The sequence below is a fragment of the Dipodomys ordii genome, unplaced genomic scaffold, assembly GCF_000151885.1.
Source record: "Dipodomys ordii isolate 6190 unplaced genomic scaffold, Dord_2.0 Scaffold39, whole genome shotgun sequence".
NCBI classification, from domain to species: Eukaryota; Metazoa; Chordata; class Mammalia; order Rodentia; family Heteromyidae; genus Dipodomys; species Dipodomys ordii.
Genome location: NW_012267255.1, coordinates 9,083,384 through 9,095,658, shown reverse-complemented (window position 1 = coordinate 9,095,658; position 12,275 = coordinate 9,083,384). Strand labels below are relative to the sequence as shown.

The following is a 12,275-nucleotide window of genomic DNA, read 5'->3' as shown; positions in this document are numbered from 1 at the left end:
TCTGGGGAGCCGCTGTCGGGCAGGTGCAGGGGTGTGTGTGCAGGGGTAGGAGGAGTCGGGAGCTGCTGGTGGGAGGGGGCGGGGCCGGGACCTCCGTTGCAGGGGTGTGCAGGGTTGGTGGCTCTCAGAGGAGAAGCCATTGTGGGGGGCCCAGGCACAAGGCTGCAGGGAGGGTGGGCGGAGGCCAGCCCTGGAGTAGGGGTGCTTGTAGGGACCCCGTGGTGTGGTAGGGGGGAGAGCATGGGCCAAATGTGCCAGTGAGGAACTGGGGTACGTGTGAGGGAGGCAGGCAGGTGGGAGGGAGGCAGCAGAGACTTGGAGCTGCACCGGTGCCCTGGACAGTGCCAGTGGGTGGCTGAGACTTGGTGGACGGGGGTCCTGCAGATGGAGAGGAACCAGTCCTGCCTCTGGTCTCTGGAGAGCTGGTACCCGGGCGGTAAGGAGGCCCCAGGTATCAGCAGAGAGGAATTAGAGGTACTAAGGGGAAGCTCATTCTTCAAAAGGTGGGTGGAACTCCTGAGATCTGAGGATGGTGGTTCAAAGCTGCCCAGGCAGGGAAGACCATGATATTCTTTATTTCCAAATAACCATCAAAAGGCTGGAAGTGGAGTGTGGGCTCAAATGGTAGAGTGCCAGCCTGGAGCTGTGGGACTGCACCCAGGTCCTGAGTTCAAGCCTCAGTATAAGCCCTTGCTCACGCACGTGTGCCCACCCCCACGTCCATGCTGAAGCCTCCAGTGGAGGACTGGCTGGGCCTGCCTATGACACGGTTTCCTAGAGAGTCAGGAGGGACTTCCCACCACCACCACAGGGCTGAGGGAAGCACTCAGAGGACATGGCCCAGAGTCTCAAGTCACTGGTTCCTCCCCCTGCCTCTTGCCTCTTGCCTCTTGCCTCTGACCCATCCTTTGAAGTTCTGCTGTGGCACCTGGCAGCAGTGAGGTCAACCCATTGGGCCCAGGCCATTTATTAGTATGGGGGCTTGAGCTGAGGGCCTGCGCCCTTAACTTGGGCCCTTAACTCAAGGCTAGTGCTCTACCACTTCGGGCCACAGCTCTATTTTGTGATTGTTGGTAGTTAATTGGAGATAAGTTGTGCAGACTTTCCTACCCAGCTAGCTATAATCAGGATCCTCAGATCTTTGCTTTCCATATAGTCCCTGGTGCTTGTCCAACCCCTTTGAAGGAGCTTTTTTTCTTTCTTTTTTTTTGGGGGGGGGCGGGTAGGTGCCTGTCCTAGGCTTTGAACTCTGGGCCTGGGTGTTGTCCCTGAGCTTTTGTGTTCAAGGCTATTTAGTGCTCTACCACTTGAGCCACAGCTCCACTTTTGGCTCTTTGGTGGCTAACTGGAGATGAGTCTCATGGAATTTCCTGCCTGAGATGGCCTTGAACCCCAGTCCTCAGAGCTCAGCCTCCTGAGTAGCTGGGATTACAGGTGTGTCACTGTTGCCGGGCCGGAGGAACTTTTGATGCTGTTGTCTTGGCCCAGCATTGTCCTCATTCGTTGAGAACTCTGCCTCTCTACCTTGTGTGTGTGTGTGTGTGTGTGTGTGATTTTCTTCATGGAGGAGAAGCAGGAAAGTAGTTCTTGCCAGATTTATTCAGCGTACATGAACTAATGATCTTCCCTATGAGTTTTTAGCCTGTTACCCTTCCAGAAAAATAGGACTGAGAGTGGTTCTATAAATGAGGGCAAGAAAGGATTTGGGGGAGTTAGGGGAATTGAACTCTGACCTACAAACCCTGGCCATACCCTAGGCAGGGAGGCTCCTGACTGTAGTCCTATCCACTTGTGATGCAGGCCGATGTGAGGAGGATGGAGGTTGGAGGCCAGCTCGGAGGGTTGGCGGGAATGCGTGGTGGTGAGCCTCTGTAGTTACAGCTGTGGAGCAGCACTAGAATGAGGACACACAAAGATGAGACTCACGGAAAAACAAATTTAAGGAAGTTTGGGGGGTGTGGCTGGAGTGGTAGAGTACCTACATAGCAGACACCAAGTCCTGAGTTCAAAACAAAGCAACAACCAAACATGGCCCCAAAAGCTTGAAGCTTGGGGAAACCCCGGGGTAAATGGAGGCGGTTGGGAGGGGGTGGTCTGAGGACGTGATGCTCCAGCCATCTGTTCCCGTTCTTCCCTGTGGGGCTGTCTGGCCTGAATCCTCTCTTCCTTCTGTCTCTGGTCTCTTCTTTTCTCTTCACTGGAGGCTGGGTTGAATCTGAGGGTCTGGCAGGAGGAGGGAGGGGACAGATAATCCGATTATGTATGAGAGTCCTGGTTAGGGGGGCCTGCTGTCTGTGGCCTGCTCTCTGCCCTCTTCTCTCCCTTTGGCCAGCTTCCAGACATGAGAAGTCCTGGTAAGCGCTGAGAGGTGCTGGTGAGGTGGGCCAGAGGGGGCTGGCATGGTACTTGCCGTGTCCCCTTGGCCAGGCCCACCAGTGTTAGGGGGATTCTCAAGCTGTTCTCTTCTTCTACAGCACATGGTGATGAGCTTCCGCGTGTCTGAGCTCCAGGTTCTCCTTGGCTTTGCTGGCCGGAACAAGAGTGGACGCAAGCACGAGCTCCTGGCCAAGGCCTTGCACCTCCTCAAGTCCAGCTGCGCCCCCAGCGTCCAGATGAAAATCAAGGAGCTGTACCGCCGGCGCTTCCCCCGGAAGCCGCTGGGGCCCTCCGACCTCTCCCTGCTCTCCCTGCCCCCTGGCTCCTCTCCTGTCGGCTCTCCCGGCCCTCTGGCACCCATCCCCCCTGCTCTCCTGACCCCTGGCACCTTACTGGGCCCCAAGCGGGAGGTGGATCTCCACCCCCCTTTGCCCCAGCCTGTACACCCTGATGTCACCATGAAACCGTTGCCCTTCTATGAAGTCTACGGGGAGCTCATCCGGCCGACCACCCTCGGTATGGCGCTCTGCAGTCCCTCAGTCTTTCTAAAATGCCAGGGTTGTTTTATTTTTTGGTGCTGGTATTGAGGCCCCAACTCAGGGCCTGGGCATTGTCCCTTAGGTTTTTCACTCAAGGCTGGTGTTCTACCACTTGAGCCACATCTTCACTTCTTGGCTTTTTGGTGATTAATTGGAAATAAGAATCTCATAGACTTTGCTGCCCAGGTTGGTTTTGAATCGTGATCCTCATCAGATCTCAGCCTCCTGATTAGCTAAGGACTATAGGTGTGAACCACCAGTGCCCAGCTAGACTCCAGCTTGGTTGGACTCCTCTCTTTGGTGTTAGTCCTCGGGGATGAGCAATCTAGGGTAGCTGCCTTGCGCAGGCTTGGAATAACCATGTTTTGTGTCTTTAGCCTCTACTTCTAGCCAGCGGTTTGAGGAAGCACACTTCACCTTTGCGCTCACACCCCAACAAGTGCAGCAGATTCTCACATCCAGGTGCGTCTCCTTCTGTCTTCTGCACCCTCCTGGGTGCTTCCCTTCACTCCGTCGCCTCACTTTCCTTTCCCTCCTCCCGTCCTCCCTCCCTACTCCCATACCCCTGCTTTGCCTCTCACTCACATGTCTCTTTTTTCTCAGTCTTTTGGATGTTTAGCTCTGTGTGTGTGTGTGTGTGTATGTGTATACACAAGCATGCACATGCCAATACTGAGGCTTGAACTCAGGCCTCACACTCCATTTGGCTTTTTCACTCAAGACTGACACTCTACCAGAACTACACCTCTACTTCCGGCTTTTTGCTGGTTAATTGGAGATAACAGTTTATCATAGACTTTTCTGCTCAGGTCGACTTTGAACTAGGATCCTCAGATCTCAGCTTCCTGAGTAGCTAGGATAATAGGTGGGAGCCGCCAGTACCTGGTGTGGACTTCTTTGTGCCTACTCACCCTGCTCACCCTCTGAAGGCCATATTCTAATATCTCTCTTTTTCCCTCCCTGCTTCAGAGAGGTTCTGCCAGGAGCCAAATGCGATTACACCATCCAGGTGCAGCTAAGGTGAGTTGCTTTTCCTTCTTCCCTGTGAGGCTCCCTTTAAAGGAGAGAGGGAATGAAACCGGGGTGTGGTGGGTACTTTGCCACGCTCATGCCAGCCCTGTGCCTACCTGACGCCGAGGGCTTCAGTTATCTAGGAATGGGTTTCCTGAGTCCCCTGCCTTTGTGTCTCAGCGGGCGGTGTCAGTGGCTTGCTCCTGTCATCCTGTCTGCTCCAGAGGCTGACCTCTGAAGATCCTGGTTTGAGGCCAGCCTGGACAGAAAAGTCTTAATGAGACTCTTATCTCCAGTGATCTTCCAGCAAAAAGCTGGAAGTGGAGGTGTGGCTCAAGTGGTAGTGTGTCAGCCTTGAAAGAAGAGCCAAACAAGAGTGCAAGGCCCTGAGTTCAAACCCTCCAAAGTACTGGCACAACAACAAAACAAATAGAGCTGCCTCCCTCCCTCTCTTTGTCTGTTCTCTCTTGCCAGGTTCTGCCTCTGTGAGACCAGCTGCCCCCAGGAGGATTATTTCCCCCCCAACCTCTTTGTCAAGGTCAATGGGAAGCTGTGCCCCCTGCCGGTAAATACGTCTTCCCTTCTGGTAGTCACCCTTCCCTGCTCTGGTTCCAAGAGATCTACCTAGCACAGGGTTGACACACGGCAGATTCTCTGTTTCTTGAGTAAGTCAATATCATGTAGAAAGGGAGTATTAAAATAGGGCCAAATACACTTTCCTGTCAGAGCCAGAGGAGGGAGATGTGGTCAGTCCAAAGGGTCAGAAAAGACTTCTTAGAAATCCAAGCCGTAGCATGCCAGCCTTGAGCAAAAAATGCCAAGCGAGAGAGCACAAGGCCCTGAGTTCAAGTCCCAGTACTGGCACACACACACAAATCATGAGCCCAGAGCTGGAAGCAGGGATAGTGTTGCTGTTGCTCCCATTCAGGGACGAAGGGACGAGTTCCTCATTCCTCAGTCAATAAAGAAGCTCTCCTTTCCCCCAGGAGTGAACTCTCACACACCCCTAGGTGCTAGTGCCCCAGCATCGTGCAGCACTAAGTGCACCCCTGTGCGTGTGGTCATGAGGGAACTGGCCTGCCTTCCCGGGAGGGAGGAAGCTGAGGGCTTTCTGCTGTTGTGAGAGCCAAGCTCCCTCTCCACTGACCAGTGCCACCACCACCCTGCCCCTCCCCCAGGGCTATCTTCCCCCCACCAAGAACGGGGCTGAGCCCAAGAGGCCCAGTCGCCCCATCAACATCACAGCCCTGGCTCGACTCTCAGCCACCGTGCCCAACACCATCGTGGTCAACTGGTCCTCCGAGTTTGGAAGGGTGAGTGAAGCTGTAAGAAGTGGCTGGCCGGGTGTGCCGTGGGCAGAAGGAGGTCACCCAGGGCCCCATGGGGACGCATCGTGTCTGCTCTTAGTGATTCAAAAGGGGGACGGGGGTGGTATGAGGAGCAGAGGCTAATTCTCCCCCTCCCTCCCCCGCCCCCCACAAGTAGAATTACTCCTTGTCTGTGTACCTGGTGAGGCAGTTGACCGCAGGGACCCTTCTACAAAAACTCAGAGCAAAGGGTATCCGGAACCCAGACCACTCCCGGGCGCTGAGTGAGTAACGCCCCTCCCTCCCCCGGTGCCGCCCAAGGGTGGGCCTCTAGCCTCCCTCCTGTCACACAAACTCCGTGCTCCCTGTCTTTGTCTGCACCCTTTGTGTTGGAGGTGTCAGCGAGGATGCCTTGTTTCAGTCGGGTCTGTCTGCTTCTTGCCTCCCAGACCCGAAGCCCACCCTCCCCGGCGAGGGTGGTCCTTCCCTGAGAGCCGAGGGATTGCCCTTCTAACCTCACATGCTTCCATTCCTTCCAGGTCCTTTCTTAGCCATCTTAAGCCTCTTCAGGGATGCTGGGTGGGGGATGGGGTCCCTTCTTCTACACCTTTCTGCCAATCCAGTTCTACCCTGTGTTACATCCCACTGGTCCCCAAACATGCTCCCAGCGGGTGCTCAGCCCTGGCTCTGCCTCTGTTTCAGTCAAGGAGAAGTTGACTGCTGACCCTGACAGTGAAGTGGCCACGACAAGTCTCCGGGTGTCCCTCATGTGCCCGGTGGGTACCGGGGGAAGGGAAGTGGGGTAGGGGTGGGGGGACTCTGGACTCCAATGAGTGTTCCTAGCAGCGCTCAAGGGAGGTTCTCTACAACGGAACCAGTGGGGCTTTTATGTATGTTCCGAGGGGTTTCAGGTGGACACGTCCCTGTGTATATGTCGTGCCCTGCAACAGACTCCTCTCCTTCCAAAACCATGCCTCCATGGCGCTCTCCCTCACCCCAGCCCCAAACCAATCTCGGCAAGCTTCACTGCCATTTTCACACTCATGCATAGTGTCTTGCCCGTGTTTATTCTCCTCCCCCTTCTCCATCAGCCCTCCCTCCCAGACAAGATTGGCTTGCCTTCCTAGCATTCTTTTTTTTTTCTTTTGGTGCCAGTCCCGGGGTTTGAACTCAGGGCCTGGGTGCTGTCTCTGAGTTTCTTTGTGCTCAAGGCTAGCACTCTACCACTTGAGCCACAGCTTTACTTTGGATTTTTCTGAGTAGTTTATTGGAGATAAGAGTTTCACAGACTTTCCTGCCTGGGCTGGCTTCAAACTGTGATCCTCAGATCTCAGCCTCCTGAGTAGCTAGAATTACAGGTGTGAGTCACCAGTGCCTGGCTCTATCATTTCTTTCTTTTTCTTTTTTGGTGGTTCAGGGTCTTAAACTCTGGGGCTGGACACTGTCCCTGAGCTTCTTTCGCTCAAGGCTAGTGCTCTCCCACTTGAGCTACAGTGCTACTGGCCTTTTCGGAGTAGTTTATTGGAGAAAAGAATCTCTTGGCCTTCCCTGCTGGCTTTGAACTGTGATCCTCAGATCTCAGCCTCTTGAGTAGCTAGGATTACTGGTGTGAGCCACTGGCTCCAGCTTTCTTTTCTAAAGTGTCTGTCAGTTGTTGAGAGGGGTTTCACCGTGGCTCCTGGTGGGGATGTGACTGGAGTGCTCTCTTCTCCTCAGCTTGGGAAGATGCGGCTGACCGTCCCGTGCCGGGCCCTCACCTGTGCCCACTTGCAGAGCTTCGATGCCGCCCTCTATCTACAGATGAATGAGAAGAAGCCAACCTGGACCTGCCCTGTGTGTGACAAGAAGGCTCCCTACGAGTCTCTTATTATTGATGGGTAAGGACATTCTCCTCTCTATCTGTGACATCCTCTACGCTTCCCCTCTCCCCCATCCCCTTTTTTATGCAAGTCCTGGGTCTTGAACTCATGGCCTTTTACTCTACTCTCACTTGGCTTTTTTACTTTAGGCTGGGTCTGCACGTGTTCTAGCTGCCCAGTGACACTCCCCAGCTCTTCCTTCACTTAATTCTCATGACAACTCAGATCTAGTAGTGTGGGTAGTACTTGCTTGACAGATAAGGTAAAGAGAGGTATTGCAGGACTACGGCCACTGCTGGGGCCATCTCCCAGACTCATGAATCCCTGTCTTGCCACTCCCTTAGTTTATTCATGGAGATTCTTAATTCCTGTTCGGATTGTGAGGAGATCCAGTTCATGGAAGATGGATCCTGGTGTCCAATGAAACCCAAAAAGGAGGCGTCTGAGGTTTGCCCCCCGCCAGGGTATGGGCTGGATGGTGAGTGACCCCCTGTCCCCCAGCCAAGCTACATCTTTGATGACCCTTCTTCTGAGACACAGCCCTCTTACATCCCTAGGCCTCCAGTATAGCGCAGTCCAAGAAGGAAATGCACCAGAGAGCAAGAAGAAGGTTGAAGTGATTGACCTGACCATAGAAAGCTCATCTGACGAGGAGGATCTGCCCCCTGCCAAAAAGCACTGCCCTATCCCCTCGACCGCCATCCCAGCCCTACCTGGAAGCAAAGGGTATGAGGAAATGGCAGAAGATGAGCTGGGAGGCAGGGGAAAGGTAGAGGGAGGGGACAGAGAGTGGATTTGGGCACCTGTGGTTCACGAGCCTCCCAGATCTTCTGTCCACAGAGTCCTGACACCTGGTCACCAGCCATCCGTGCTGCGGAGCCCAGCAGGCACCCTGGGCAGCGACTTCTTGTCCAGTCTCCCGATACATGACTATCCACCAGCCTTCCCCCTGGGGGCCGATATCCAAGGTATCACCTTGCCCCGAACTCTCTTGTTCCTTTCCAAAGCTAAAGGCACAGAGGGTGTATGCCCATCTTAGGACTTGAACTCAGGGCCTGGGCACTGGCCCGTAGCTTTTCCACTTAAGGCTGGTACTCTACCATGTGAGCCAGAGCTCTTATCTCCAGCCTTTTGGTGGTTAATTTAAGAGTCTCACTTTCTTGCCTGGTGCTGGCTTCTAACTGGGACCCTCAGATCTCAGCCTCCTGAGTTGCTGGGTTTACAGGCGTGAGCCACCAGTGCAGGGCCCGTGGGCACTTTTGTTTTAGGAGATGAAGGGGTCAGAGAGGAGGCTGATTTTGATTTTTTTTTTTTCTTACCAGGTTTAGATTTATTTTCTTTCCTTCAGACAGAAAGTCAGGTAAGTAATGCCTACTTTTCTCAGAAGATCTGAGACTGGAAGCTTCCTTTCTAGGCTCTGATGGTACCCTCCCCACTCTGGGGACCTAAGTCTGCTTTTCAGTAGGGTAGCAGCTATATTTTCTTGCTCAGTTCCCTCCGGTACTTCCGCCTCCAACTCACAGTTTTAGTGTTGAGCTCTGTTTGGTCAAGACATTTCAGCATAGCTGTCCCGCCTCCTTGCCCCCCCACCTGCCCTAACCGGACATTCCACACATATTAGAGGCCCCAAAAACCTAGCCAGCTGAGCTGTTGGGCAGTGGAAAGGCAGGGCAAGGGGAGGGGTTCAGGGAAATAAGGCAGAGTCAGAGACTTGGCGTGGTCACGCCAGGGAGAAGTTTCAACTGCGCCCTTCCTTCCTTCTCCCCAGCACTATGGGCCTTCCGTCATCACCTCCACAGATGAACAGGACACCCTCGGCCACTTCTTCCAGTACCGGGGGACCCCTTCCCACTTTCTGGGCCCACTGGCCCCCACGTTGGGGAGCTCGCACCGCAGCTCCACTCCAGCACCCCCTCCTGGCCGAGTCAGCAGCATTGTGGCTCCTGGGGGGGCCTTGAGGGAGGGACATGGAGCCGCCCTGCCCTCAGCCCCCTCTCTGGCTGGCTGCCGCTCAGACGTCATCTCCCTGGACTAAGTTCTTAGGATTGTGGAACTTTCGTTGCCCCGAACATTGAGAGAACATACTGTGGAGGCCCAGCCCTGGTGTCCTGGCCACCCTAACTGCTCGGGGGGGCTGGGCAAAAAGCCAGACAGATCGACATGGACCCCTGGTTTGGGGCTCATGTCTGCCTAACATGGCCCACCATACCCAAAGGGTTAATACTGACCCCCTTTTTAAGGATATTGGGGTCTATTTTTGGAAATGCCCTTTAGGTAGGGGGTATGTTCACTAGGCAAAGGAGGCAAGTAGAGGGCCCATGAGTTGGGGGGAAGAGCCATCCCCCTGTCTATGGCCTGTTGGGGGAGGGGTCTTTCTCTTCTTCCCAAGGTGCCCTCTACCAAACCGACCAGCCATGCTTCTCATGTTCATTCCGTTCCATTTGGCCACGCAGTTGGCAACATCGAGTCAGGCAATTTCACAGATAACAGAGAACTCTATTTTGGGCTGCAGAAATTTTCTTTTTCTTTTGTACATAAACTAAATAAGAAAAACCAAAACACTCCAAAGATGACTTCCCCTGTCTCTGTCCGGTCTGACTGAGGAGGAGACAAGACCTTAGTTGATCCGGGGGTTAGGGAACAGAGAGCACCTGGCCTATTTACTTAGGTCTGTTTTTATTGATATATTTAAGTTCACTTTTTTTTTTCTTGTGGTACTGGGGGATTGAACCCAGGGCCTCTCTTATGTTCTAGACAAATGCTGTGTCTTAGTTGAAGTAGAGCCCTTGTGTATGTATTTGTTTTTGAAAAAGGGTATTACTGATTTGCCTGGGGTGGTCCTGAACTCATGATCCTCCTGCTTCTGCCTCCTAAAGTAGCTGGGATTCAGGAGTGTGCCACCATGCCTGGCTCAATTCACAGTATTTCTTATGCCAAACATCCCAAGGCCTAAGCCACGAGAGACCTGCGTCCCTTTGGTAGGCCTGGTTCTTTCTGCACCTTTTCTGGGAGGACCCTCGTCTCTTCCTTCCCAGTTTTTCAGGCCCCCTTTGGGGCCTCGGACCTATGTTGTAATTTTACTTTTTATTCCCAAAGTTGTAGCGAAGTTCTCACCCGTAATAAAGGTTGTGACTGTAGCGCGAGTGTCACGGTGGGTCAGGGAGGGGATTACATGCCTCCCTCTCCAGCGCCCTGGGAGGGTCACACGTTCCCATGTTGTCTCCTTCCTTTACTGTCTCTGGGTTCATACGAGCTCCGCTTGCACCTGAAGGGGCCGTGTTAAATGGAGCATTCCCAAGGGCATCCATCTCCCCTTTCCCAGCCCAAAGAACAGGAGAGCGTTCCGGTGCATTGCTCAGGCACCCTCATGTCGCTCCTCACTCTTACCTGTCCAGATATTGCAACCAGAGCCCAAGGGCAAACTTGGTTGCAGTGCTAACCCTCTCTCTGTCCTCCGCGGTGGCTGGGTGGTCATGAGCAGGACCAGAGGTCCGGGGTTCTCCATCCGCTAACTCAATTGCACTGGATTGCAACACCTTCTGTCTGGATTGTACGTTGGAGCTTACAAACTTTAGGTGATTTAATCTCCCACCTACTACAGGAGGTGGGTGGGTGTTGCCTGCATGCTAAGGGAAGGAATGTGTTGAAGGTGGTTGGAGTGACTTGTTCCTGTGGAAGAGCTAAGACTCAAATCTAGGTTTTTGGTGCCAGGTGGTTGGAACAAAGAACCCTTGGGAGTTTGGCCACTGGTTTTCTGAATGCATGTGTGTGCTGATCGTGGGACTTGAACTCACAGCCTGGGCCCTGTCCCTTAGCTTTTTAACTCCAGGCTGGAGCTTTGCCACTTGTTGCCAGGGCAGGCTTTGAACCTCCACTATCACATCTCAGCCTTCTGAGTAGGATTACAGGCATGAGCTAATTCTGTCTTGAAAAGAAGGAAGGAACTGTGTGTGTGTGTGTGTGTGTGGTCTAAGGGAGGAAGGAATTCTTACGGGACATAGGGTGGCAGGTCCTCTGGGAGACAGCTCGCTGTTTCTGTCCCATCCTCCGTGGCAGCGACCGCAGCTGCCACATCTGGTTCCAGCCATACGATGGCACTTACCTTCTGTGGGTCTGGTTGGATTCTGGCCTGGGAATAGATAACGCTGACCCTCTCCTGAAGTCTCTTTCCTAATCACGGCCTGCCCACAGGTGGAGTGAAGAGACTGGGGACACAGGTGAGGTTAGCTCCCACCTTGCACTTAATTGTAGAACCAGGTGGTTTGGGCTCGTGACCAGATCTCTTTCTCATCCACCCGCCGGGCTTACCTGCAGCTGCGGCTGGTACTCCGGGGAGACCAGCAGCAGTGTTTATGACACTTTCCTAAAGAGAGATTTAGGGTGAAACCTGCTGGGCCCCTAATCTGAGAGGTGGAAGGGTAGCTAGGGTACAGGAGAGTACTTGGAGGTGCCGTATTCCCGGTGGCCAGGGCAGCAGGGGCTGTTTGGTGGACTTGGGGGTGGGGGGCGGGCGGTTGTAAACAAGGCCCCCTCTCATCTCCCACAACCCCAGCGGGGCCAAGAGAACTGGCCATGGGGAAGACATAGTCCGCTTTCCTCCCGCAGCCCTCCATCGAGCAGCTGGGGGTCAAGGTGGCCGAAGCCCCACTCCAAGTCCCCGAAGCCCTCACTCAGCCCGCACTCAAGGCGGTAGCTCTGGCTCGGGGAGGTGCAGATGGGGAGGGACGTCCCGTACCTCCTCCTCCAGCTCCACCTGCAAGAAAGCAGGGCGATGAGGGGACCCCATTAAAGTTCATACCCCCTCTCCAGCGGACGGGTTAGCCCCCCAGTCCTCACCTGCGAGTCCTTCGGGTCAACAAGATTTTCCTGTCCCTGGGCTGCAGGAGCACGGCCACACCCAGGCCACGCCTGGGTCGCCATGCAGCGCGGCGCTGGGCGGCTGGTCCAGGGCCGCAAAGAGAGAAAGGGGGGTCGCTGACAGGGGGACCCCAGGTCGGGGGGGGAGGCGCTACCCCCACCCCCACGCGCCCGGGAAGGCTGCGCGGGCCGCACCCCGACCCCCGCGGGGCCGTCTCCGGAACTGGAGCGGAAGCCGCGCCGAAGGGCCCGGAAACGGCCGGTCGAAGAGGACGAACCGCTCCAGGCCGCAGTGCGAGGGCCACGGGCCGCGGCCGCACAGGCTC

General features: G+C 54.7%; 2 protein-coding genes across 3 annotated transcripts in view; one reads left to right on the top strand and one right to left on the bottom strand.

Moving 5' to 3' along the window:
- The first annotated feature begins 2,475 nt into the window (after window positions 1–2,475).
- Pias3 (protein inhibitor of activated STAT, 3) lies at window positions 2,476–10,226 on the top strand. Of its 2 annotated transcripts, none has more exons than XM_013018349.1 (13): window positions 2,476–2,892; window positions 3,293–3,377; window positions 3,885–3,935; window positions 4,401–4,491; window positions 5,105–5,239; window positions 5,412–5,517; window positions 5,936–6,009; window positions 6,950–7,110; window positions 7,437–7,570; window positions 7,650–7,818; window positions 7,933–8,060; window positions 8,415–8,452; window positions 8,861–10,226. In XM_013018349.1, exons 1-13 carry the CDS (start codon window positions 2,478–2,480, stop codon window positions 9,125–9,127), a joined length of 1,854 nt encoding a protein of 617 aa, XP_012873803.1. In that variant the 5' UTR covers window positions 2,476–2,477; the 3' UTR covers window positions 9,128–10,226. The 2 variants fall into 2 exon arrangements, with proteins under 2 accessions (XP_012873803.1, XP_012873802.1); XM_013018348.1 differs by having other exon boundaries at window positions 7,918–8,060.
- Window positions 9,794–12,275, bottom strand: part of Nudt17 (nudix (nucleoside diphosphate linked moiety X)-type motif 17) — a 3,793-nt gene continuing 1,311 nt past the window's right edge. Inside the window, exons 2-9 of the mRNA XM_013018222.1 lie at window positions 12,145–12,272; window positions 11,990–12,066; window positions 11,828–11,845; window positions 11,637–11,712; window positions 11,401–11,441; window positions 11,090–11,221; window positions 10,480–10,718; window positions 9,794–10,357 (exon numbers count right to left, since the gene is read on the bottom strand). Coding sequence (XP_012873676.1) covers window positions 10,294–10,357; window positions 10,480–10,718; window positions 11,090–11,221; window positions 11,401–11,441; window positions 11,637–11,712; window positions 11,828–11,845; window positions 11,990–12,066; window positions 12,145–12,272 — 775 coding nt within the window. The 3' untranslated portion in view covers window positions 9,794–10,293. The remainder of the gene's footprint in view (window positions 10,358–10,479; window positions 10,719–11,089; window positions 11,222–11,400; window positions 11,442–11,636; window positions 11,713–11,827; window positions 11,846–11,989; window positions 12,067–12,144; window positions 12,273–12,275) is intronic.